The 27,677-nt window shown below is 46.3% G+C and overlaps 1 protein-coding gene across 2 annotated transcripts in view; it reads right to left on the reverse strand.

Moving 5' to 3' along the window:
- LOC137432421 (puromycin-sensitive aminopeptidase) overlaps positions 1-27,677 on the reverse strand; it is a 130,322-nt gene that overhangs the window by 26,310 nt on the left and 76,335 nt on the right. For both annotated transcript variants that reach the window (XM_068124348.2, XM_068124338.2), the window contains exons 17-19: positions 16,964-17,183; positions 14,787-14,929; positions 8,523-8,579 (exon numbers count right to left, since the gene is read on the reverse strand). In XM_068124348.2, the coding sequence (XP_067980449.1) occupies positions 8,523-8,579; positions 14,787-14,929; positions 16,964-17,183 (420 nt within the window). The remainder of the gene's footprint in view (positions 1-8,522; positions 8,580-14,786; positions 14,930-16,963; positions 17,184-27,677) is intronic.

Raw genomic sequence — 27,677 nt, forward strand, 5'->3', positions numbered from 1 at the left:
AGAACAAGCCGATTAGATGTTGGTTCAGGTTTAAATCCAGATCCGGCCTATCGGTGGGACACAAAACGTAAACTGTGCAGCCTGGCCGAGGTATGGTTCTACCGAGTGCCGTTATAGCTATACATGTGATGTTAATAATTCAAGACATGTGTTCGAAAAACCCAACAACTATTTTTAATCATATAATTAGTAAGAAAATATTTAGATTTACATTCTCTTATGGTCTTACAGATCAAGGGGTGTACAAACAGAATGGATATAACTTGGCTGAATAATTATCAACATAATTATTAAACAAAACAACCAAGTAAACGACACCGAGCACAATTAGCAATGAAAAGTTATCCATTTTCATTATTTCCTCACACTTCCCGAACCATTCCAATGTTTCACCATTGCCGTAAAGGTAGACTTGTGAAAAAATGAAGTATAATTTCATTGTAATCACTTAAGCAATATCCGAATATATTAATCACTTAAGCCATTTTTTTTAATGCTATAGAGGTTAGTTGCCCCCAAGTAACTAAAGATTCTCTCTCTCTCTCTCTCTCTCTGGTGGGAAACCAATGTCAGACAGTAATGTTGAAAGCAGAAAGCACTCGCAGACATGCAGCGATTAATGTGAAACAAACGTCAGGTTACGGAAATTAAAAACTACTGTCAGATTAAACCTTTAACTGTGCCTTATTATGAAAAAAAAAGTTAATTTTTTTATGAAAGCATATATCAGTAAAAAATAAATTCCCAGTTAATCAAAATAAAAACAAAGCATCTTTCCCACACAGGCTTCCCATTGAGTTCATCTGCAATTTAAACATACACTAGCTGAAGTACGCTGTGTTGCCCAGGAAAATTCAATGAAATACGTATTTAAATATTTCCTGCATGCCAATCACAAAACACATTACTTGATCACTCCCGGGAAAATCCCAGGCAGTGAAGAAGCAACATCCTCACTCGAGTCTCACAGAGGTGTTACAATAAACCTGTGTAAAGCAATCTTTTAACAAGAAAAATAGCAATCGGAGATTGCAAACCCTCGCCAAGATGTATTCTGTGTTTTTTAAGGCTTTTGTGTTAAAACAAATATGGCGGCCAAACCACGTGACCAATGACGTCATCATTTTTTTTTTTCTAAACTAATTTATTCCTAGATTATGCTCAAGAAATTTCATCTCGATCGGATTAAGTTTTGTACTTGTCGAATTATGACGTCATAATAGAGGCACCTATGACATCATCATTGACATATTTTATTCCCCATGGAGAGCTCTTTACAATGATTCATGGCTCAATTCTTTTCTATTCAGCGCTTTCAGAGATATAGAGGTGCAAAGTTTTTCGGTTTTTCCAAGATGGCGGCCGAACCACGTGACCGGACATTTTTTTTTTTCTCCACCAGTTTATGCCGACATGACGCTAAAGAAATTTCATCTCGATTGGATGAAGTTTTGTACTTGTCGAATTATGACGCCATAATGGAGGCACCTATTACATAATCATTGACATATTTTATTCCCCATGGAGAGTTCTTTACAATGAGCCATGTCTCAATTTTTTTCTATTCAGCGATTTTGGAGATAGAGGTGCAAAGTTTTTCGGTTTTTCCAAGATGGCGGCCGAACCACGTGACCTATGACGTCATAATTATCATTAAAAAATCCTACCGGTGGAGTTGCATATATGGTGAAAATTTCCTGTCAATCGGACCAACGGTTGCAGAGAAAATCATATTTATTCTGTGCGGACAAACAAACAAACAAATGAAAAATCGGTCAGAGACCAAGGAGTTGCCGGAATGTACTTTTTTATCGGCCATTTTGGACAAATATGGCAGCCGAACCACGTGACCGATGACGTCATCATTTTTCTAAACTAATTTATTCCTTGATGATGCTGAAGAAATTTCATCTTGATCGGATGAAGTTTTGTACTTGTCAAATTATGACATCATAATGGAGGCACCAATGACATTAGCATATTTTATTCCCCATGGAGAGTTCTTTACAATGAGCCATGTCTCAATTTTTTCTATTCAGCACTTTTGGAGATATAGAGGTGCAAAGTTTTTCGGTTTTTCCAAGATGGCGACCGAACCACGTGACCGATGACGTCATCATTATTATTTTTTTCTCCACCAGTTTATGCCGTCATGTCTCAAGAAATTGCATCTTGATTGGATGAAGTTTTGTACTTGTCGAATTATCGAATTATGATGTCATAATGGAGGCCTTGGGCCGAGAGTTAAAATTGGGCACAGTCTATTCCAGAGCAAGACAAATATGTGTGTAAAGTTTGGCGATTCTACGTGCAACGGTGTAGACGTAGTACTGCGAACAAACACAGACAAACAGACAGACAGACAAACAGACAGACAAACCAACTGATCAACATACTTGCCGGAATCTTTTCCGGCAAGTAACAAACAAACGGACTCAAATGCAATACCCTCTCCTCTGGCGAGGGTAATAACAGGCGCATGTGTAAACACGATAACAACTAGAAGGGCACTCAGTAGAGTGGGTAACTCCACCACGCAATGCCTGATCCAGTAGAACAGGGGTCAGGAACCTTTTTGACTGGGAGAGCCATAAAAGCCAAATATTTCTAAATATATTTCATTGAGAGCCATATAGTATTTTTAACGTATAATAAATTAAATATGTCTTACTTTTAATGCGACTTCTGGTGCTGCATGGTTTTGCTGATGGCCTTGTAGTCTGGTTCATACGTGGTGAGGTTGAGCTTCATGCAGGCATTGAGGCTTCCATCAGTTAAACGTGAGCGTAGGTTGGTCTTAATGTTCCTCATATGCGAGAATGACTGCTCACATGCATATGTAGAGCCAAACATGGTCAATACGGCAATACTCACACGCTGCATTGTGTGGTATGTCACAGGAAGCTCGTTCCAAGTTTTAAGAATCAGCTGGTCTTCAGGTTGAAGATTTTTCATTTCTGTCCACTTGTGTTCCCTCGCCAGCTCTGCTCGCTGTCGCGCAAGACTTTCCAACTCTCCATTAAGTGACTTGAACTTACTCATCCACATGTCTGATACCTTCAGGTCAGCAACTTCCAGCTCAAAGTCTCCGATAGAGACCCCGGGGATGCATGTCAGGTCGATTTTGTCCACTGCACACTCATGTGGATGAGTGATGAACTTGAAAAGACCAGTGCGCGCACGAAATTCTCCAAAACGTGCTTTGAATGACTGCAGGAGATTGGACGTAAAGCCAGCTAGCTGCTGGAGATCCAGATGTTGAGTGGAGTCACTTGCTAAGCATGCATCTCTAAATTGTTGCAGTCTTTCAAAGTGCAGAAGACGACCTGTTTCAATGTCCCTGAGAAAGACTTCCAGCTTGCTTTCAAATGCAAACACTGCTTGTTGAAGGGATGAGATTGTATTTCCAATACCTTGCATTTTCACATTGAGCTGGTTCAGATGGCCAGTTATGTCCACGAGATAGTGAAACTGCAGGAGCCAGTCAGTGTTGTCTAGCTCAGGATGCTTGACGCCTTTCATTTCAAGAAAAGTCCGGATTTCACTCAGGCAAGCTGCAAAACGGCTGAGCACCTTCCCCCTTGACAACCAACGCACGTTGCTGTGTAAAAGCAGACCGGGATAATGATTCCCAACTTCTTCTAACAGAGCTTTAAACTGGCGATCATTTAAAGCTCGGGCAACAATAAAGTTGACCACTCGAATGACCAGCGACATCACCTCACCAAGCTCCTGGCCACACGTCTGAGCGCAAAGCGCCTCCTGGTGCAGGATGCAATGAAAACTTAGGATGGCTCTCTTTTCATGTTCACGGAGAAGCGCTACAAATCCTTTGTTCTTCCCCAACATACAGGGTGCACCATCAGTACAGACAGAAATAAGTTTATCCATCGGTAGTTTTTTTTCTTTAGCAAACTCCATGAAAGACGTGAATAAATCCTCTCCTCTTGTTGTCCCTTTCATTGGCAAAACAGCCAAGCTTTCCTCACGCAGTGTGTCACCTGCAGCATACCTGGCAATTATACTGCACTGAGATAGATGGCTAACGTCTGTTGACTCATCTAACGCGAGAGAAAAGTATGTCCCGGCATTTATGTCCTTAATTTGTGTTTCCTCGATTTGATTTGCCATCATGATGCTACGATCGTGCACAGTTCTTGCTGACAGGGGCATGTCTTTTATTCGTTTGATTATCTTGTCTTTATTTGGGAAGTCATCAAACAGTTCATTGGCCACATCAAGCATGAATGTTTTGGCATACTCGCCATCTGTGAATGGCTTTCCATTCCTTACTATTGCCAAAGCACCCGCAAAGCTAGCGGAATTCCCGTCACCTTGCTTGGTCCACACACGTAGTTGCTGCTGACTCGTCTGCACTCTCCGCTGTAGCTCCTCGCATGCCCTTTTCCTGCTGTCCCCCGCTGGATATTTCGATGCAAATGAAGCATGGTGCGTATCGAAGTGACGCTTTATATTTGACCGTTTCATCGATGCAATTTTATCATTGCATATTAGACATACCGCAGATCCTGCTCTCTCACCAAATGCAAATTCCTCTGTCCACGCAGCCTGGAATGCACGGTAATCATCGTCTTTTTTTCTTTTCGCCATCTTTTCCGTTACAAGGGTTGAAGCGGATAAACTAGTTGGCTATCTGATAAAATTGATTTCTTCACCTTTACAATGACGCAGACATGCTCGCGAGCCATTGGTTCCCGACCCGACCCACGGGTGACCCGTGAAATTTATCTTCAAAACTAATTTCTGTTTACTTTAAAATGACACAGTATTATTAAGAAATATCACAAGTATTTTAAAATCAGTTCCAAACTGATTTTTTTTTTTTTTTTTTTTTTTTTTCAACTCAAAATTGTCTGGGAGCCATATGCCGTCACCGGAAGAGCCATATATGGCTCGCGAGCCATAGGTTCCCGACCGCTGCAGTAGAACATATCGGGCCCAATACATTTTTGAAATATCATGCTATATATTGTCGCGGTTTTAAGAAACCGCTCCCAGAGGCAATGGCAACCAACATACAGGATCCTCAGATAGTTATTTATGTAATGCAAGATTAGAATAGCTCTTTCTCCTTGTGTAGTGGGTTAGAGTGTAATATAATGTGTTGGTGAAGGGTAGAGAGCTTTTTCCCTGTTTTTCCTAGGGGGTCATCGTTTCATGTGTACCGTATGTTTCGTGACATATGCGTGGTTTTTGTTTTCATCTACATTCTAGAAAGTTCATGGGCCGCGAGTAATTCCCGCAGCATGCCAAAGTTTGAATGGCGTGCTAAAACTCAACCTTCACCCACCCCATTTCTCAAATCTTTCCTTTTTACATGAAGAATAAGTTTCCACAATTATCGTTTATTTAATACGGATTTTTAGTTGCACGTGTTTCCAACACACATTAAATTCCATAACATCAAGTCATTATACACGCTGTTCATTGTTCCCCTTTACAAAAAGCCTCACAACCACTCACCACAAACTCACCTCGATTATCCACGCTTTTTACCTCCTCCTTTACCTCATCCATCACCTCGCCCACTCTCATCACAGGCACCGCAGGAGGTTTGGGAGCGCAAGAGGTACGCGCACCGGCAAGAACTTATGGGAACTCATTTAATCACCTCAGAATAATCAGGCATTGATTGGCGATTGACGTCATGTGAGCCGTAAATCACTCTCTCCATTCCCACAAACAGTTACAAGCTCTCGGAGTTCGCCCCGCGCCTATAACGTGCTACGAGTCAATCCCCATGTCAAGTGCGGAGAGGTCTTCCCCGTGCTGCCCTGTCCAGACCGACTGAGAAAATCCATTGCAAAAGCAAGCGTGGGCAGCACCAAAGCGGCAATGTGCATCCCGGATTTTGCCAACGCCTCGTCTTGATCCGGCTTTAGGCCCCGCCCTTGCTATCCAGGTATAAAAGACCCGCAGGGCAGGAACCGAGCACACTGGATTTTGGCTTTGGTCTAATCGGAGGTCTGTTCGGGGACATCGTTGCAGAAAGGACACTCGGGAGGTGGTGCGGCAAGCTCGGGTCAAGGCAGTGGGACGGATGGAGCGAAGAGACCATAGAGCCAAAGCTAAGCCACACTGCACATATCTTCTAGGTCTCACACAGTAGTCTATTATCTTACACTTCTTTTCTCAGCTTTCGTAACATAAAGATCATTCTGACTGAACTCAGAGCTCAACGAAAAGGCAGAACGACACCAACTGTTCTTTTCAGAGCAACCACCCACCTCCAACTGGAGCGGCTACAGACTAATAACGCACTTTCGCACCTTCTCTCCTGCACCTAGACATGCTTACACGTACCACACCTCGCATTATCTCCAACACACACCATTAGACACCACATAAATTCCTCCCACCTTTACCTTTCCCTCTAGTGTTGTCGCGGGAGCACGACCTGGTAAGAAAGAGGCCGTAATCCTCGCACTGTCCGTCTTTCTCACCTTTTCTTACTTTACGTGGATGTCTGCCGGGTACCCTGTATTGTGTATAGCCGGTAGATAAGGCCTATGTTAAGGTTTTGCTCTCGTCCATTTTCTTTGCTCTGTACATACTCGCTTGCATTCTTCATTTGCTTGTGATGGCTCACTGTACATTTTGGTTTGCATTCCCCCTTCATTGCTTTGTTGTACATTAAAGTCTCCATTTTTTTTTGCATGATCCCACATCATCCCCTTATAAATATTTATAATAAATCTCTTGTTGATGTTCCTTTCAATCTGTCAGTGTTCGTCCTTTCCACCATTTATCCAGCAATGTTCGCACATTAGGTTAGTCTGGGTGGTTACAATTCTCCAACTGATGGGCTCATTAGTCCGGTATGCACCCCATAGTTTAACGCTCGGCCACATCAATATCTAATTAAGAGATAAGGTTGGTGCATATTGAGGGCATGTGCCCCTGGCCAGAACCCCACGCGACCTCTAGTTAAACGGTAATAGACGGCGGACACTGGAACATGTGGTTAACCGATTGGGGCTCGCAGTTGACTAGCAACCAGCTCTGGCACAAAGTTATTCATGCGCAGTAGCTTCAGGCCTGGTAAGTCCGAGGAGAACTGAGGATAAACCCCCTCTTGGTAGACCCGAAACCCAGGGCCGTAACAATATTGTTTTTGGGAACCACCTCTCAATTGTGAAGAATCGCTTTAAAATTTAAAAAATTCTCGTATCCAGATTTGAATCTTCATCAAAATAGAATCAATTAGTCCTTGTCACACACCCAACCTGTCCAACAAGTTTTGTCTGCATCCGTCCATAGCTTTTTGAGATAGGCTGCACACAGTCAGACAGGGGAAAGAACATAACCTCCGTCTACCTTTGATGAAAGTGGTAGTTGAATTTGTGACGTTGACAACAAATCACTACAACCTCAGCATATGAACTTCACAACACATATAACTCCATCGTTCCAAGGAAAAAAACTCAGGCAGTATATAAGCACAAGACCCGATCAAGACCTGAAGGCCAATTATGTGGTTTTATCTGGGGGTCAATTTTTTTTTATTCAAACATAGTTCTCAACCTTCCTCTGGATGAACGAGGAGGCCATGCAAAGTTTGGTTGCACTTGTTCCTGCAGTGTCCGAATGCATAAACAAACAGAGTTAAACAAAGAAACAAACAAACTTTCTTTATATATTAGATAAATGATGTAAGATGGCCGAGTACATATAAGCTTTATATTTTTTACTTTTCCAATTAATCTCTGGTCAGGTCAGTCTTTTGGGACTGCCACTGGTAACATGTAACCCAGTTCTACCTGCCGCATGGTTGGGTTGTCGGTGACTAAACCGACACCCCTCACTGGCTATGCCTGTGAAACCTTGCCAGGACCAAAAACAACACCTGGCAAAAGGCGGATGAGCTCCTGTAGGGAGCCAACAACCATCCAATCCAGTAAGGAGACGGTGTGTCTCCTAAACAACACCCATCCAGTTTGGACCAGTTCAAGTCATACCAAAGACTTAAATGGTACGTGCTGCTTCCTTGCTTGAAAAGGATAAAACATAGACAATCCCCATAGGTTGGCATCCATGGGGAGAAGGAAATTCCTCATGAGGAAATGTCCCGCTGAGAAAAGCGACGCCATTGTTATGACATCACTGGTACCCAGAGTATCTCCGAGAAGTGATTATAGTGACGGCACGGCACTTCCCCCATGCTCAGTGGCTGTGTTAAGTGTTTGTCGTGTGTGTGTGTGTATGTGTGTGTATGTGTGTGTATGTGTGTGTATGTGTATGTGTATGTGTGTATGTGTATGTGTATGTGTATGTGTATGTGTGTGTGTGTGTGTGTGTGTGTGTGTGTGTGTGTGTGTGTGTGTGTGTGTGTGTGTGTGTGTGTGTGTGTGTGTGTGTCAGCTCTATTACAAGCGTTAGCCCAAGTATTAAACAAAATAAATTTAAATGACATATTTCCTTTTGTGAGGGAGAATGAGTTACACTTTTGAAAATGCATAAGGGCAATACAAGTTAAATTGCAGACGAAATGCTTAACTCACCTTCAAAATTGTATCCATTACAATGGAATCTCCATGTCGGAGAACAGCGATGTAAACCTTGCAGGGAATTAAGCAAAGGATTGGGGAAAAGAGAAATAAAGATCATTGATAGTTCTTTCAGTATCCACTATTCCAAAACAATACAATGAAAGTGGAAATTTTCACGCTAAATCATTTTTCATGCATTTAGCACTAAAACAGAGAAGGGCGAATATATTTGCTTTTTAAATTTTTTATTTTAAAGAGAAATGACATTACCAGATTGCACAAAATATGCTCGCACCATATGCAGAGTTATCAGTCATGCCAAACTGAGTAGCAAGCAACGCCTCTCTCTGCCTCTCTCTCCCCTCACCACCTTCCCAAACTCCTCCTCCACCTCCTCAGTCTCATCCCTTTCTCCCCTCCTCCCTCTTATCTTCTCTTCCCCACTCCCTATTCTCCGTCTGTCTCTCTGTCTCTCCGTCCGTCTGTCTCTCTGTCTCTCCGTCCGTCTGTCTCTCTGTCTCTCCGTCCGTCTGTCTCTCTGTCTCTCCTTCCGTCTGTCTCTCTGTCTCTCCGTCCGTCTGTCTCTCTGTCCCTCCGTCCGTCTGTCTCTCCGTCCATCCGTCCGTCTGTCTCTCCGTCCGTCTGTCTCTCCGTCCGTCTGTCTCTCCGTCTGTCTCTGTCTCTCCGTCCGTCTGTCTCTGTCTCTCCGTCCGTCTGTCTCTGTCTCTCCGTCCGTCTGTCTCTGTCTCTCCGTCCGTCTGTCTCTGTCTCTCCGTCCGTCTGTCTCTCTGTCTCTCCGTCCGTCTGTCTCTCTGTCTCGCCGTCCGTCTGTCTCTCTGTCTCTCCGTCCGTCCGTCTCTCTGTCTCTCCGTCCGTCCGTCTCTCTGTCTCTCCGTCCGTCCGTCTCTCTGTCTCTCCGTCCGTCCGTCTCTGTCTCTCCGTCCGTCCGTCTCTCTGTCTCTCCGTCCGTCCGTCTCTCTGTCTCTCCGTCCGTCCGTCTCTCTGTCTCTCCGTCCGTCCGTCTCTCTGTCTCTCCGTCCGTCCGTCTCTGTCTCTCCGTCCGTCCGTCTCTGTCTCTCCGTCCGTCCGTCTCTCTGTCTCTCCGTCCGTCCGTCTCTCTGTCTCTCCGTCCGTCCGTCTCTCTGTCTCTCCGTCCGTCCGTCTCTCTGTCTCTCCGTCCGTCCGTCTCTCTGTCTCTCCGTCCGTCCGTCTCTCTGTCTCTCCGTCCGTCCGTCTCTGTCTCTCCGTCCGTCCGTCTCTCTCTCTCCGTCTCTCCGTCCGTCCGTCTCTCTGTCTCTCCGTCCGTCCGTCTCTCTGTCTCTCCGTCCGTCCGTCTCTCTGTCTCTCCGTCCGTCCGTCTCTCTGTCTCTCCGTCCGTCTGTCTCTGTCTCTCGTCCGTCTGTCTCTCCGTCCGTCTGTCTCTCCGTCCGTCTGTCTCTCCGTCCGTCTGTCTCTCCGTCCGTCTGTCTCTCCGTCCGTCTGTCTCTCCGTCCGTCTGTCTCTCCGTCCGTCTGTCTCTCCGTCCGTCTGTCTCTCCGTCCGTCTGTCTCTCCGTCCGTCTGTCTCTCCGTCCGTCTGTCTCTCCGTCCGTCTGTCTCTCCGTCCGTCTGTCTCTCCGTCCGTCTGTCTCTCCGTCCGTCTGTCTCTCCGTCCGTCTGTCTCTCCGTCCGTCTGTCTCTCCGTCCGTCTGTCTCTGTGTCCGTCTGTCTCTGTGTCCGTCTGTCTCTCCGTCTCCGTCTCTCCGTCTCCGTCTCTCCGTCTCCGTCTCTCCCTCTCTGTCGGTGGTGGAAACAGAGGATGCGAAGAAATCGGACGCAGAAAAAGAGGATCTGGAGAAAGCAGAAAAGCAGACGCGGATACTGTTGACACAAAGAAAGCAGAGACAGTGGATGCGGAGAAAGCTTTGGGAATTTTGAGAAGTCCAGTTTGCAACGGTTGTCTGCCCACGACAATTAGATCGCCAACATGTCCTTTAATGGTGTCAATCACTCCATGTCAGTACCCACCCACACATCTCCTACAAGCCTGCATCCTTCGAACCCCACCCCTTCCCTGTGTGCCCCTCTTCAGCATAATTCCATTTCATGTTCCCTCTTTATGCAATCCCCTTGCCCCCCCCCCCCCCCCCGCCCCACCCACTCACTCAAAGCTTCCCCCTCCGTCCTGCACCCTCCCAACGCCTCTTCCCCTGTCGCTGTGTGGACCCCAAACATCTGAGGCCTCCTCTCCAACCTGACAGATCTCTCAATCCAGGCCACTGCTGATAGTGGACATCATCTGTATCATCCGTTTAACAGAATCCTTCCTCCCAATGGACAACCCTTACACCTTAGTGTCTCCCCTGATTTGATAGGCCTGAACCCCACTCTGGTGGTGGAGTTGCACTTTACAACTCAATTTCTCACTGTCCATGTACCAAACTTGACCTCACAACCCCCCCCCCCCCCCCCCCCACTCCCAACTTCCACTCCACTCCCACCTCTTGTTTGGCTGTGTTGTACCATCCTACATCTATTTCTCTGTCTCTGTCTCTGTCTCTGTCTCTGTCTCTGTCTCTATCTCTGTCTCTATCTCTATCTCTATCTCTATCTCTATCTCTGTCTCTGTCTCTGTCTCTGTCTCTGTCTCTATCTCTATCTCTGTCTCTGTCTCTGTCTCTGTCTCTGTCTCTGTCTCTGTCTCTGTCTCTGTCTCTGTCTCTGTCTCTGTCTCTATCTCTGTCTCTATCTCTGTCTCTGTCTCTATCTCTATCTCTATCTCTATCTCTATCTCTATCTCTGTCTCTATCTCTGTCTCTATCTCTGTCTCTATCTCTGTCTCTATCTCTGTCTCTATCTCTGTCTCTGTCTCTGTCTCTATCTCTATCTCTATCTCTGTCTCTATCTCTGTCTCTATCTCTGTCTCTGTCTCTGTCTCTGTCTCTGTCTCTATCTCTGTCTCTATCTCTGTCTCTATCTCTGTCTCTATCTCTGTCTCTATCTCTGTCTCTATCTCTGTCTCTGTCTCTATCTCTGTCTCTGTCTCTGTCTCTGTCTCTGTCTCTATCTCTGTCTCTGTCTCTATCTCTATCTCTATCTCTGTCTCTGTCTCTGTCTCTATCTCTATCTCTGTCTCTGTCTCTATCTCTGTCTCTATCTCTGTCTCTATCTCTGTCTCTATCTCTGTCTCTGTCTCTATCTCTATCTCTATCTCTATCTCTGTCTCTATCTCTGTCTCTATCTCTGTCTCTATCTCTGTCTCTGTCTCTGTCTCTATCTCTATCTCTATCTCTATCTCTGTCTCTATCTCTGTCTCTATCTCTGTCTCTATCTCTGTCTCTATCTCTGTCTCTATCTCTGTCTCTATCTCTGTCTCTATCTCTGTCTCTATCTCTGTCTCTATCTCTGTCTCTATCTCTGTCTCTATCTCTGTCTCTGTCTCTATCTCTGTCTCTATCTCTGTCTCTATCTCTGTCTCTGTCTCTGTCTCTGTCTCTATCTCTGTCTCTATCTCTGTCTCTATCTCTGTCTCTATCTCTGTCTCTATCTCTGTCTCTATCTCTGTCTCTATCTCTGTCTCTATCTCTGTCTCTATCTCTGTCTCTATCTCTGTCTCTATCTCTATCTCTATCTCTGTCTCTATCTCTGTCTCTATCTCTATCTCTATCTCTGTCTCTATCTCTGTCTCTATCTCTGTCTCTATCTCTATCTCTGTCTCTATCTCTATCTCTGTCTCTATCTCTATCTCTGTCTCTATCTCTGTCTCTGTCTCTATCTCTGTCTCTATCTCTGTCTCTGTCTCTATCTCTGTCTCTGTCTCTATCTCTATCTCTATCTCTGTCTCTATCTCTGTCTCTGTCTCTGTCTCTATCTCTATCTCTATCTCTATCTCTGTCTCTATCTCTGTCTCTATCTCTGTCTCTATCTCTATCTCTATCTCTGTCTCTATCTCTGTCTCTATCTCTGTCTCTATCTCTGTCTCTATCTCTATCTCTATCTCTGTCTCTATCTCTATCTCTGTCTCTATCTCTGTCTCTATCTCTGTCTCTATCTCTGTCTCTATCTCTGTCTCTATCTCTGTCTCTATCTCTGTCTCTATCTCTGTCTCTATCTCTGTCTCTATCTCTGTCTCTATCTCTGTCTCTATCTCTGTCTCTATCTCTGTCTCTATCTCTGTCTCTATCTCTGTCTCTATCTCTGTCTCTATCTCTGTCTCTATCTCTATCTCTGTCTCTATCTCTGTCTCTATCTCTGTCTCTGTCTCTGTCTCTGTCTCTGTCTCTATCTCTGTCTCTATCTCTGTCTCTGTCTCTATCTCTGTCTCTATCTCTGTCTCTGTCTCTATCTCTATCTCTGTCTCTATCTCTGTCTCTGTCTCTGTCTCTATCTCTATCTCTATCTCTGTCTCTGTCTCTGTCTCTATCTCTATCTCTATCTCTGTCTCTATCTCTGTCTCTGTCTCTATCTCTGTCTCTATCTCTGTCTCTATCTCTGTCTCTATCTCTATCTCTGTCTCTGTCTCTGTCTCTGTCTCTGTCTCTGTCTCTGTCTCAACTTTTAACAAATTACCCCAACTCTCTCTTCCTCATATGTGGTGATTTCAATTGTCACTATGCCAATTGGCTGGGTGTTGGTACCTCTCTCACCAGCCATGGCACTTCTACGACTCCAAGGGACTGACTCAATCTGTAAACTTTCCAACCTGTATTTCTCCCAATGGCAAATCCTCCCTTCTGGACATGGTGACGACTAACTTTCCTGCAAATGCCTCCTGCTCTTCCTCTGCTCCAATTGGTTCATCTGATCATATGCTGTGAGTCAACATCTCTGCTATTGTCAGAGAGCCACATAAGCACCGGCGAGTCTGGCAATTTACTCAGATAGCCAGGGATTGCAAGCAGCCAGATCACTACAGGACTGGTCTTCTATATCGACTGCATCTGATGGGAATTGGGAATTCTTTCACAGAAATCTGCTCTCTCTTATGCACAGAGCCATCCCATCTCGTCTTCAGTTGGCCTACCCTTCTTCCCACCAATAGTACCCTGAACAACGTGCATTATTTTCCTGGAAAGCAAACCCGACCAACGGAAATCTCAGATCATTACACAATTATTCTCAATAGTCACTAGTCATTCTCACAATCTCACTAGTCTTATTCCTGATCATCAGCGAACTCTCTCACTCTGGAAAATCCATTTTATCGATTTGCTGAAGACCACCCTTTACCGTGACATCCCCTCATCCTTCAAATATGCATGCAGCAGCCCCTTCCCTCTCTTCAGACCTTAATATAATCAAAAGCTGGTCGGTCAAACACTTTGAATATCTTTCAATCCTGACAAATGTCACACTCTCTCTCTCTCTCTCTCTTTGAAAAGACTGTCTGGAAAACCCAACTATATTCTTTCTTAACAACCCTCTTGAGGAAGTTCAGTCACTCAAATGCTTGGGTCTCACTATCAGCCAAGATATTTCTTTGGCAAACCACATTTGTAAGTTGGCCACCAAAGCCAGTCGCCGACTGGGCATCCCCCATCATACAATGTCCTTCCTTGGCACACCTGAACCCTTAACCACCTACAAGGCCCTAATCTGCAGCTTGATGGAGTACTGTTCTCACTTCTGGGCTGGCTCCCCTGCTCACATCTTTCTCAGCTTAACAATGGAAACCAAGGCCTTCAAGATCATTGGAATCTTGTGCGATGAAGCCGAGTCTATGGTCCTAACACTTTTCTGTCACGGACAGGTCCGGTCGTTTCTCAGACGTCTACCGCCTCCTTTTTGGTCTTGCACCTTCTGTTATTTCAATGCTTTGTCCACCTCACTTTTCTGCAGGCCGCATATGCTCCACTATCGACCCCTTTTTGGTAAACGATGAAAATTTAGAATCACTGCACACCACTTATACATTCCTCCTTTTTTTCCTGCCCGTGGCACCAATTTCCATACTTTCTTCAATCTCGTTCTTCTCTCCAGGTTCTATTCTTAACAAGGATCCAACTGATGTGGGATGTTTCCTTTTGAGAATTCATGTGTTATAAAAGCTTAGCTCAATGACGTTCACAAAAAAGCATTGCCCGCTTTATTTTCCCTTACATTGCCTGCTGTGACACAGGTAATTCCCCCTATTTTAATGCTCCTACAAATGTTTTGACAAGGTAATAAAAAACCGTGTGCTTAAAGCTACAGCATTTGCCGACAAGCTAAATTACTTTAACAACGACACCCCACCAGTTGCACCACATGAACCTAATCTCTTATTACCAATCACAACTCTGCAGCCTGGCAGACTTACAGGACGTCTCGTATCGACAGGGAGTGTACGGCGACCTTCTACATGATCAGCGAAACGGCGTTTCGCCTCTGCCAGTGTTGGCCGGTGACCATATCTCCCCAAACGATCCAGCACTGTTGTGCGCAGCATGGCATCCAAGTGACCTGTTGGTGAAGAAAACAAACATCAGAAGGGTTTATTATGAAATAGACAAAACAGCGATAAAAATGGAACAGTGCTGTGGATTTAACCTTTGAATCCCATTATGGAAAGTGTGGTGGAAATACGAGGCGTACATGGGGGAACGTAGTGTGGGGGAACGTAGTGTGGAGGAATGGAGGGGGGGGGGGGGGGTGTCAGTGGGTGAAAGTACATCAAAAATTAATGTGTTTGGCAGAAAGGAATCCTACGCCATGATGAGCATTTTCTTTTCTTAAGCCAATTTGAATAAAGCTAAGGTGCCCCGATAGCATTCTCAACTGAACCCCTAGCTCATGACAGGTGAGGGACCAGGTGCGGTCAATAGGTGAGGGATAGGTGAGGTGAGCGACCACGGATCAAATCCCATATACCATATGTGTTTGTCCATTGTCTACTGATGTCCTTGTGATTCATGTGGAGGTACAATTATATGTACTACTGTATTTATCCTACTTGTTATTGTATGTATACACACTCCTCTATAAACCATGGGTCAATTTATTACCTCCGCCACCAAAGGTGGATGGAGGTTATGTTTTCACCCTTGTCTGTTTGTCTGTCTGTGAGCGATATATCTCAAAAAGTTGTGGACGGATTTGGACGAAATTTGGCAGAGAGGTAGTGTATGTAACGAGGACACAATGATTAGATTTTGGTGAAGATCCGAATTTGGATGTGGCTCGTATAATTTTTAAGTGTTTCTTCACCATTGGAAGATGGGGTCAAAAACGATATATAGCAGGATATCTCAAAAGGTTACAGACGGATTTGGACGAAACCTGGTAGAGTGCTTGTTTGTGTGAGAAGGACTCTTTTATTCGATTTTGGTGAAGATCTGAATATGTATTTGGATACAACAATTATTTAATGTCAGTGATTCTTCACCATTGAGTGATTGGGCTAAAACCGATACATAGCACAATATCTCAAAAAGTTATGGACGAATTTGGCCAAAACCTGGTGAACCGATTGGGTGTGTGACAAAGACTAATCGATTCGATTTTGGTAAAGATCTGAATATGTATTCGGATACGAGTTTTATTTAATTTTTAAGTGATTCTTCACCATTGAGGGATCGGGCAAAAAGCGATATAAAAAAGAAAAGAAAAAAAAAAGCGATATATTACATGATATTTTAAAAAGTTATGGATGAGTTATGAATAAACTAGGTGAATGAGTTGGTTAGGCGACAAGACAACAACAACAACAACGATATGCATTTTAAGGCCATTTTCCCTGCTAGAGCGGGGGTTAGCCTTGCGGTCCCCATGACAATCTTCTCCATTTTGCCCTATTTTCTACATCTCTCCTCGTTAACCCCCTTGCCCGTTAGGCGACAAGAACAAGCTGATTACATTTTGGTTCATGTACGAATCCAGATCCGGCCTATTATTGGGATACAAAACAAACTGTTCAGCCTGGCGGAGGTATGCACTCTACCGAGTACCGTTCTAGTTGAAAAGGGAATGTGTAGAAAAAGGAAGTCAAAGTCAGACCTAAAAGCAGGTATCAAACAGAACAACTGAAAATTAAAATAAAAAAGCAGCTACATATGTGCAAACACACACAAAAAAAATCATAACCGACATTATACAAAAAGTCAAAGTAATTGAATTCACCATTCATATGAAATCATCTCCACCTTCTCAAACTGCATCAGAAATTAAGCAATTGTAAGAAGTTTGGCATGTGTTCAATGTGACAAATCAAAGCAAAAATAAAAAACTATGGTGTACAAATGATCATAGAACAATAAATATTCCTTCTTTGAAAAGACAACAAAACTGGGCATATAACAATGCAGAGCTCTGCTAAGGTATATCGATTACAGTATCAAATGAACGATCCATACAAAGTAGATCTGTGTAGAGACACTCACTGGCACACAGGACAATTACAATAGCGTCTCCTGTTACTCTGGGAATATGTGATGCAAAAATATTTAATGCAGATTGTGTGCAATGATGAGTGGAAAAGCGCAAGTTATTCAGACTTGCCTTCCCCTGGTATGGCCTCCCAGCCAAGGCGCATGCCCACAGGTGTGAAAAGGTCGACAACGTAAGACTGAAAGCTGGGGAAGCAATCTGTGTTGATGAGCAGAACAGCGATGGATGAGATGTTCACATTGAGACTCATCCACACGGTGAAGTCAGGCTCATTCATATATGCTTCCATGACTTGGAGAACATCCGCGGCACTCACCACACCAGCACATGACTGCAAACCAAAGTTAAATAAAGAGAGGACACAGAAGATCACTCTTAGCACAAGCTGTCCTCACAAATTGTCTTTGGCCTTACTGCCAAGTACCTCCTATCCAAACACAAACATTTTGCAGGATGATCTGTTCAGTGAAAACCTGATGGTAGTTCAAGATTGAAGTGGAATTTATATTCTACAAGGCTGTCTCAGAAATCACGACGAAATGTAAAATAAGGAATTTTTATTTTTTTTGGTATTGAAAATATGGTCAACCAATCGCATGACTGTTGGATTATATCATTAATCATTTAATTAATATTACCTGTTTTAATAACATATCAAACACTAATAAAATATGGGTTCAAATAATCTGTTCCACAGTGAATTATGGGACACCCTGCTAGATTATCAAAAAATTACAAGAGTAGATGAAACTTCACCTATTTCTCAAGAGATTCTCTTGCTAGACATGCACAATTGTCCCATTGATAATGGTAGTGCCATGATGCTCGGTTCTCAAAAATTTCACCACTTTATCGAAATAATAAAGATTGATAAATAAAATCAGGTTCGTTCATATAGGTTTCCAAGACTATTTTAAACCCATCTTATGTGGTCATAGGATACATACGATTCCTGTAAGGTCTATAATTAAGGCTTATTTTGCATGGCTGATACCTGAAAGTAGAAACGTGTGTCATGACTTTGTGAAGTTGCCTTAGCTGTAACATTTGCAAATGGACCTCTCTACCTGGACTACATTCTACATTGTCTTGCCCTGTTCTACATAGTTATATATATATATATTATATATATATATTATATATATATTATATATATAGTTGCGGTTTTAGAACCCACACTTTTGTAAATAAATAATCACTTGTAAATATGACATTGAAGGTTAAAGGTTGCACCCCTAGTTAGTCCACAAGCAACACGTAGGCCACCATAGGATCTTAGTTATTTCATTATTATGTGTTTTAGATAAGGCCGTGTTTCCAATAGTTGAATCTGCGTTGCATCAATTAAATAAGAGGAGGTCCCCAATCCAATTCCGGCCATTTTGCCAACCTCTCTCTCCCAGCGACGCAATTACGCACCTCTGCCAGCAGCAGCCGCCTTAGCGTTCGCTCAAGCGCCGCCATTAACCATGCGGTCAGGCCCGAGGAAAAAGGGGGCGGAACGCCAAGAACAAGGTGTGGCCTGTCAACCAGCCGTCAAAGGCGTGGCCGGTAAGCCCCCACCAGCCAATCAGGGCTGAGGGAATATCACCGGTGGGCGTGGCTTTATGAAGCGCGGAGTGTTCTTGGCTCGCATGATATAAGCGCGAACGCAAAGCACCATCACGGGACTGCGCGCAAGAACTGCGCAGAGACTTCTTTTGGAGGGCTTCTTTCGGAGGACTGCGCAGAGGGACTTCTTTCAAAGGACTTACGCGGTGTTGGAGGCGCGCACATTTGCAAAGAACTTGTACGGACTTGTTGGAGGCGCGCGCATTGAAGGCACTTCTTTCACGGACTGCGCAGGTCGTGATTGAAAGGACTTGATCGGGAGAGTGCATTGCAAAAGCCTGATACGGAGCGCACATTGGCGTAAGGACTCACTCGCTGGCGCTTTTAAGAGAACCTTGGAGAGAGTGCGTTTGGCACGCTGGTGCAGTTATTACGTACGCTGAAGGAAACCAGCCTCCCCCCGCTATATGTAAGGTCCGCTCGCGTTGAACGGTACGCAGAGCTGCCTGCTGGGTTTTGCCCACGGGACCGGAGCCTGGACCCCATCGCCTGGACCATCTACCTGGACCTTCCACCCTACCAGCTACAATCCCCGTGTGTGTCTGTTTGTCTGGGGTCATAAGTTAAGACTGTTGCTAAGACTGCCCTGTGTCCTGCTTCTTCTTCTTCCTTTCTTGTCCATTCTTTCCTTTCCTCTTCTTTTTGGTTTGTAATAAATTCACCTGTTCTTTCTGGTTTCGTCTTAATCCCTTCGCTTTCGTCTTTTCTCAATTGAGTACCTGTGGCACGATTAAGAACCGCTCAGAATCGGGTTTCATCACTTTGTTAACGGATCGGATCGCGGATTGCTAACCGCTCGGCATTTTACATCTTATCCGTGGTTCGAGCGGGAGTTGTTTCCCTGCTTTACGGTCGGGTTAGTAAGTAGGTATTTGGGACTACTTTGACCAATGACCCTCGCTAATACCGACCAGAAGGAGCGTGATGGGACGGCCAGCTAAAAAGACAAGGGGATAAACCCCCCCTTGATAAGGGGAGCGCCGACCCCCTAGATCCGCAACAATTGGTGTCAGGAGTGGGATTTGGAACCTGGGACTAAATTTATTTAGACCAAATTTTGGACATCAATTGTGCTATTGGCCGTAACAATTGGTGTCTGGGAGTTGGATTAGAAGCCCGAACCCAATTTCTTTATCTGAACAAATTTGGTCAAAATTTCGGGCGGCCGAAATTTTTATTAAGATCTAAATTAAATCGTGCCATGGATAATCAAGGTGATCGGATGCCGGTGGGGGAAATAGAAGAGGAGCTAGAGGCAACCCAGGACCCCAGGGAAGAAGTGGAAGAGATGGAGGAGGAAATTAAAGAAGGTGCGGTAGTGGGGGTTGCAGGCGGACAAAATGGCGGCGCCTTGCACATGGCGATGAGGGCTGCGCCCGCGGCGCAAGTGGGAGGGATGGACATGCAGTCCCTCATTGCGCAGCTGCAGGCAGCCATGCAAATGGGGTTGGGAAACCAAATTGAGGGAATGGAAAATAGAATGAGAAATGAATTGGGAAACCAAATTGGGGGATTGAAGGGCAGGTTAAGTAATATGAAAAACCAAATTGGGGGATTAGAGAACAAATTAGGGGGTCATTTGGAGGACATGGATGACATGGATGACATGGATGACATGGATGACATGGATGACATGGATGACCAAATGAAAGAAATTAACGAGGGGTTGGCGAGGGAGCAAGCCAGGTATGAAATAAAAGCATTGGAGAGAGAAATTGACCGCGGGGCGGGCGAGGAGGTCGCATTTGTACGCGACGAGGTAACGCGGCTAGAGGAGCGTGGGTTGAGCGAAGCTGAGCAAAGCACAGCCGGGTGGATGGGTATAGAAATCGCGACCCGGGGTATAGAAAAGCCGACGACCACGGAATTGGAAAATTTGATGTTATGTGCGCCAGCGGTCGTCGAGTTTAATGAGAAAAGCGAAGCAATAGTGGAAATTGGGAGTGGAGAGACGGCAGGCATCGAGGCAATATCAGAGATTGAGATGGAATGCATGCAAAGTCTGTATTCGCATCGTGATGCCGTACTTGCAAGATTTGCAGGTGCGTGTGGAGAAGAGGCTCCCGAAGGTAAGCCGGGCTGTATATGGCGCGAAAAGATTTGGCGCGAGGGTTTTTCGCACGCTTGGGATCCCGGCGTAACCCGGGCGCTCGTAGAAGGTCCGTGGTGCGCTGTGTGAGAGGAAATGGCGCGAGTGTGAGGCAAAAGTGTGCACCGAAGAGTGAGTGTGTAACAGAGTATGGGAGTGAGAGTGAGAGTGACACAGAGGGTGAGATGGATATGGATGAAGAGCGTGTGCGAGAATGCACACCTGGGTTGGTTGAGGAGCGTGTGCGAGGATGCACACCTGAGTTGGTTGTGGCGAGTGTGCGGGAGAGCACACCAGAGCGCGTTATTGGGTGTGCAAAATAATGCACACCCGTGGGTAGGTGTGCACTGAGTGGGTGGATGCAAAAGTGCACACCCGGGAGTGTTACGGAGTGTGTAACAGAGGAGCGTGTGATGATGGGGTGTGCGAGAGAAGAGAGTGCACGGAGAGAGAGTGCGGTAAAAGAGTACACGGAATGTGTGGAGTGTATGAGAGGCGTTGGAGCGCCGCGTTTGGCGAGTGTAGAACGGGACGAGTGGTGTGAGCATGCGAGGCGAGCATCGACGTTGACCGGGGCAGCAGTTAGGCCGACGTATAGCCGATGCGAGCTCTCGGGGCGCGGTGTTCTTTGTGTGCTGCGGGGGCCGGCAGGGATCGTTGCCGCATCGCTCCGACACGGAGCGCCGTGCACGATCCGGGCCGGGCCCCGCCCTGCATGGTCGGTGCCGCGTTTTGCCAGGCAAGGCGACCGGCCCGGTTCGAGGGGAGGTAGGAGGGTTCGGAGCGGCGCCCCCTTGCGGTGGCGGCGCTCCGGCTGGGGAAGGCTGGGCAACTGCGCATGGGAGCGAAAGGCCCTGCGTAGGGATGGTGCCTGGAGTCTTGGACCGAGTATGCCTCCCCCCCAGAATCGTAACTGCCGGACGGACCCAACCTACAGGAGACAGACCACCGTATGCATTGCTCGGCTTTTCGAAGCCGAGCTGTGATGAAAAGGTATTCGCACCGAGAGGCTCAAGTTTAATGGACAAATAGTAGTGGTAGTGATAGGAATGGCAGTTGTACCATTCGATTTTTTTTGGGCACATGAGCAATAGATTATGGGGATTGGCAGTACCAAACTAGCCCGGGGGGGTTAGGATAAATGATAGGATCTAGAAAGATGACCATAGGTGACTTGAGAATTAAGTAGCGACATTGTACAGGAAGTGCGGACGTAGAGTAGAGTAGTTGGTTGATAATGACGTGGGATGTGCGTAGTATAAGGGATGACAGGGAGAGCACTAATATTAGGGGAGATAGATAGCCAGATGCTGCTGTGTGCATGAGAATCTTTGTGGTGAGCGTGATGAAATGAGGCATTGCGAATGGAAGTCCTTATAGTGCTGGTTAGCAAATGAGGCAATGCTCGAGAGGGATGTGTGTGTGTTGAGTGATTGACCTGCATGATGTGCAAGTGAAGTACAGGTGTGTGGAATGAATGGTGTGGAGTGAGTAGTGTGGAATACGTGGAGTGGAGTGTATGGTGCGAAGGAGTGGATGGGGGAAGGATGGACCCCTTCACGAATACCCGGGGAGGGTAGTTTAAAAGTAGGTAGAGGGAGTAGGTAAATTGTGGTTGGATATTGACATCTGTGGTGCGGGAGTAGCAGAGTAGTGTTTTGTTGAGTAGTGTTTTGTTGGGTGCATGAGTAGAGTGAAATGGCTGGGCGTGTGGCCTGTTAGTGAGTGTGGTTGGTTGAGCACTCCGCCACTGGTAGTCTGTCGGCCAGGTGGGGCCGCAGGTAGGCTCTGGGAGCCAAGTAGAGTTCAGTGGGGCCCGTGGATCCCGAGATAGGACCCGGGTAGCCCAATGCCAGAGGGGGCATTAGTGGGGTAAGGGAGCCAGAGGGCCTTCCACAGGTTAGGGTGAGGAGCTAGGTAAGCTCGGGTGGCAACTACAGTGGCGGAGGTGTGCAGGTGAGTGGACCTGCTGGTGAGCCACACGACCCAGCCCCGAAATTGTGCGAGGGCACAAGTTGAAAAATCGGGGGAGTGAGACCCCAAATTGGGAGGCACCACAGGGATGGTCAATGGGAATTGGTTTTTAGAACCGCATAGAGTAAAGTGGCCAATGGATTGGCAGGGCAAGACCCCGGGTTGTGTAAGTGTTAATGTCAATTAGAGTATAGATAGGAGAAAATCTCTACGCACCATCCGCATCCACTCACCTAGGTGACAGAACTCCACACCATGTTTTGGCAGATATTTGGAGAATGTAAGACGCATCATGACGGAGTGTGAAATTGTGTTGAAATTCCATCCCTTCCTTCAAGGGAGGGATTGATGACGAATTTGGATTAGGGGAGATCTGGGGGACAAGACGTTAGAGACGAAATTTGTAGATTGTGTAAATACGGGGTAGGGGCAAGGATAGAGTAGGTGACATGGGGGGTGACGAACGATAGGGACGAGCTTTCTCAGCTCGCTCTCCCGCGCCCCTCATCTTGCATTGCTTTGTATTGATGTGTACCCTTGCGCCCCTGCCCGCTGATCCGCTTGTCCTTCCTTCCCCACTCATGGACCATGTTCTTTTGTGCCCGAGGGGAGTGTGCAGGTGCCGCGGATTGTGCGCCCACACCCTTGCTGCCTCCTGCCTGCACTGATGCACACAATGGACCACACGTTCTGTGGCCTGGCACCACTTATGGACCACACGTTCTGTGGCCTTGCACCACTTATGGACCACACGTTCTGTGGCCTTGCACCACTTATGGACCACACGTTCTGTGGCGTGGCACCTCTGCTGGGACCGATCATTGTTGCCAGCGATATCTGGCTTGCGGACCACTGTTTTAAGTGGCATCTCTGCCCAGCAGTGGACCACCTGAGTTGGCCCTGCTGGCCATATAAATAATAAAAAGCGGACGCAGTGTGTGCCCTTTTTCTTAAATAACATCAAGCAAGAAGACAGCCAAGAAACAGTGGCCCAGCAGAGCAGAGAAGCAAGAAGACATCATTGATTATTTTTAAAATGTTTGCTTTTGGTGCATTTTTCATTTTTGGTGCTTTTTGTGCATTTCTTTATTATCGGTGCATATGGGTACATATGGTATGGTGTATCGGTGCAGTGCATGGCAATGGCATTTCCTCTTTTCAGAAGTTCTTCTTTTCCCACAAAAGACAGGTCCTGGGTTGTAGTGTAAATAATTAGTGTACTGTAAATAATGCTCCCCACCGGCTAAATGTTTAGGTTGAAGACCATTCCGTAATTCGGCTAATTGTGGGCGCGAGTCAGCTAGGTAGGATGCAACCTAGCAGGTGGGACATATCTAGTGTTAAAACTGTCACACTCAGGGTGAGGTTAAAAGTAGAGAGTAACCACACCTAAGTGCCACACTAATGCAACCTTCACATACACGGATTATTCTTACGAGTCCTTATGGATCGCCAACTCGTAGTCAATCACAAGCATCCGTAAATAACTCGCTGGTATCCGTAGATAACTCGTAACAACTCGCAACAACTTTTGACATGTCAAAAATCATCTTCCGTTATTTACGGATGCTTGCGATTAACTACGAGTTGGCGATCCGTAAGGACTCGTAAGAATAATCCGTGTATGTGAAGGCACCCTAAGTTAAAAGACAGTTCCTTTTGTTTCGGCTCGGAACGAGCCTGGAAAAAGGGAGGGTGCTGTGTTGCGGTTTTAGAATGCACACTTTTGTAAATAAATAATCACTTGTAAATATGACATTAAAGGTTAACGGTTGCACCCCTAGTTAGTCCACAAACAACACGTAGGCCACCATAGGAACTTAGTTATTTCATTATTATGTGTTTTAGATAAGGCAGTGTTTCCAATAGTTGAATCTGCGTTGCGTCAATTAAATAAGAGTAGGTCCCCAATCCAATTCCGGCCATTTTGCCAACCTCTCTCTCCCAGCGACGCCATTACGCGCCTCTGCCAGCAGCAGCCGCCTTAGCGTTCGCTCAAGCGCCGCTATTAACCATGCGGTCAGGCCCGAGGAAAAAGGGGGCAGAACGCCAAGAACAAGGTGTGGCCTGTCAACCAGCCGTCAAAGGCGTGGCCCGTAAGCCCCCACCAGCCAATCAGGGCTGAGGGAATATCACCGGCGGGCATGGCTTCATGAAGCGCGGAGTGATCTTGGCTCGCATGATATAAGCGCGAACGCAAAGCCCTTTCACGGGACTGCGCGCAAGGACTGCGCAAAAGACTGCGCAGAGAGACTTCTTTTGGAGGGCTTCTTTCGGAGGACTTACGCGGTGTTGGAGGCGCGCACATTTGCAAAGAACTTGTACTGACTTGTTGGAGGCGCACGCATTGAAGGGACTTCTTTCACGGACTGCGCAGGGGACTGTCGTGATTGAAAGGACTTGGTCGGGAGAGTGTATTGCAAAATCCTGATACGGAGCGCACATTGGCGTAAGGACTCACTCGCTGGCGCTTTTAAGAGAACCTTGGAGAGGGTGCGTTTGGCACGCTGGTGCAGTTATTACGTACGCTGAAGGACACCAGCCTCCCCCCGCTATATGTAAGGTCCGCTCGGGTTGAACGGTACGCAGAGCTGCCTGCCGGGCTTCACCCGCGGGACCGGAGCCTGGACCCCATTGCCTGGACCATCTACCTGGACCATCCACCCTACCAGCTACAATCCCCGTGTGTGTGTGTCTGTTTGTCTGGGGTCATCTATATAATAGCGTAAGGACTCGACTTTGTTATCCCTTTTACGCCGCACCCAGTGACCTGATGCCCACGGCACTAATGGATTTACGATCTACGAACCGCGCTCTTTGTTTATCACGTACAGCCATACTCGAAAAATCTGAATTAGCCGACGTTGGGGCCCAAAAGCATCCGATTAACTGCCGATACGACGCCATCTTACGACGCCATCGTATTGGCGTCTGCTGGGCGAAGGCGAAGCAAGCCGTCCGCTGATTGGACCGGCGAAGGCGAAAGCAAGCCGTCCGCTGATTGGACCGGCGAAGGCGAAAGCAAGCCGTCCGCTGAGTGGACAATCCAGAGCATGCATTTGTGCCGGTGTCGGCGATCGTTGTTCATATACGCACTATTCATTCCCATCTTTCTTCCTAACTCTTACTCGGACAAGCAAATCCCCTATGCCATCCATAATGGTACACTGTATCCATACACCACATCCTCCCTTCCGTGGATGTTCCACGGGTTTCGGCTAGTAAGTTAAGACTGTTGCTAAGATTGCCCTGTGTCCTGCTTCTTCTTCTTCCTTTCTTGTACATTCTTTCCTTTCCTCTTCTTTTTGGTTTGTAATAAATTCACCTGTTCTTTCCGGTTTCGTCTTAATCCCTTCGCTTTCGTCTTTTCTCAATTGAGTACCTGTGGCACGATTAGTAACCGCTCAGAATCGGGTTTAGTCACTTTGTTAACAGCTCGGGTCGCGGATTGCTAACCGCTCGGCATTTTCCATCTTATCCGTGGTTCGAGCGGGAGTTGTTTCCCTGCTTTACGGTCGGGTTAGTAAGTAGGTATTTGGGACTACTTTGACCAATGACCCTAGCTAATACCGACCGGAAGGAGCGTTATAACTTCTAAGGACTCGGGACGGCCAGCTAAAAAGACAAGGGGATTAACCCCCCCTTGATAAGGGGAGCGCCGACCCCCGAGATCGCAACAATATATATATATATATATATATATATATATATATATATAATATATATATATATACACACGAGGTGTGTTCAAAAAGTATGCGACCTTAATTTGTCGTGCGTAAACAAATGAAGCTAGGAAGGCGTTGATTGGTGCACGTATGTAGGCGATCCTAATGCACACGCGTGAATTTTTTCCCACCTGCAGAAGCTGTCATTCGACGGCAGACCGCCGATGAGTGAGGAAGTGTAAGTGAGCGCCGTCGGATTTTCGTTTTTGACAAAATGACGGAAAAACTTGAACAACGCTACTGCATCAAATTTTGTGTAAAGCTTGGCGATTCCCAAGTGGAAACGATCCGCAAGATTCAACAGGCCTTCGGGGACGAAGCAATGAGCACCACACAGATAAAAGAGTGGTACAACCGCTTCAAAGATGGCCGCACATCAGTGGAGAGTGAAGCACGTTCGGGTAGGCCCTCAACATCCTGAAATGAGATCGTCATTGACCAATTGAGGACCCTGGTGATGCAGGATCGTCGAATCACGATCAGAGAACTTGCAGACGAGGTGGGCGTCAGCATTGGATCCGTTCATTCCATTATGAAGGATTTGGGCTTCAGGAGAATCTCAGCGAAGTTCGTACCAAAGCTGCTAACGATTGAGCAGAAGCAACTCCGTTTGGAGATCGCACAGGACATGCTGGAGACTGTGAACAGCGATCCCAGCTTCCTCAACACAGTGATCACTGGCGATGAGTCCTGGGTTTATGGGTACGACCCAGAAACCAAGTTGCAGTCATCACAATGGAAGCATCCAACATCCCCGAGGCCAAAAAAAGCAAGGCAGGTCCGCAGCAATGTCAAAGTCATGCTGACCGTCTTCTTCGACTCCAGTGGCGTGGTTCATCACGAGTACGCACCACACGGCACAACCATCACCAAGGAGTATTACCAAGAGGTTTTGCGTCGCCTTCGTGACGCTGTGCGACGCAAACGGCCGGACCTGTGGGCAGCGGGCAATTGGCAGCTCCATCACGATAACGCACCCACCCATTCTTCACATTTGATAGTTTATTGGCCAAACACAACACACCTGTGCTTCGTCAGGCTCCCTACTCTCCCGACATGGCTCCGTGTGACTTCTGGCTTTTCTCCAAGCTGAAAATGCCCCTGAAAGGGACCAGATTTCAGTCCAGAGAAGACATCATGCGGAATGCGACGGACCAGCTGCGCGCCATCCCAAAAGAGGTGTTCCAGCGCTGCTTCCGACAGTGGCAGAACCGTTGGGAGAAGTGTGTGGCAGCCCAAGGGGACTACTTTGAAGGAGATTAGTGTAAGTTTGTTGTATCTGGATACGAGTATTTTTTATGAACAAAGGTCGGATACTTTTTGAACACACCTCGTATATATATGACATCCAATTGAACATCATGCTGTAGCTATGGCATTTCACACTTTCTAAAAGACGCTCCATTAACATCAATGATGATTA

Source organism: Myxine glutinosa, chromosome 1 (genome assembly GCF_964187855.1).
Source record: "Myxine glutinosa chromosome 1, kmMyxGlut1.1, whole genome shotgun sequence".
NCBI classification, from domain to species: Eukaryota; Metazoa; Chordata; class Myxini; order Myxiniformes; family Myxinidae; genus Myxine; species Myxine glutinosa.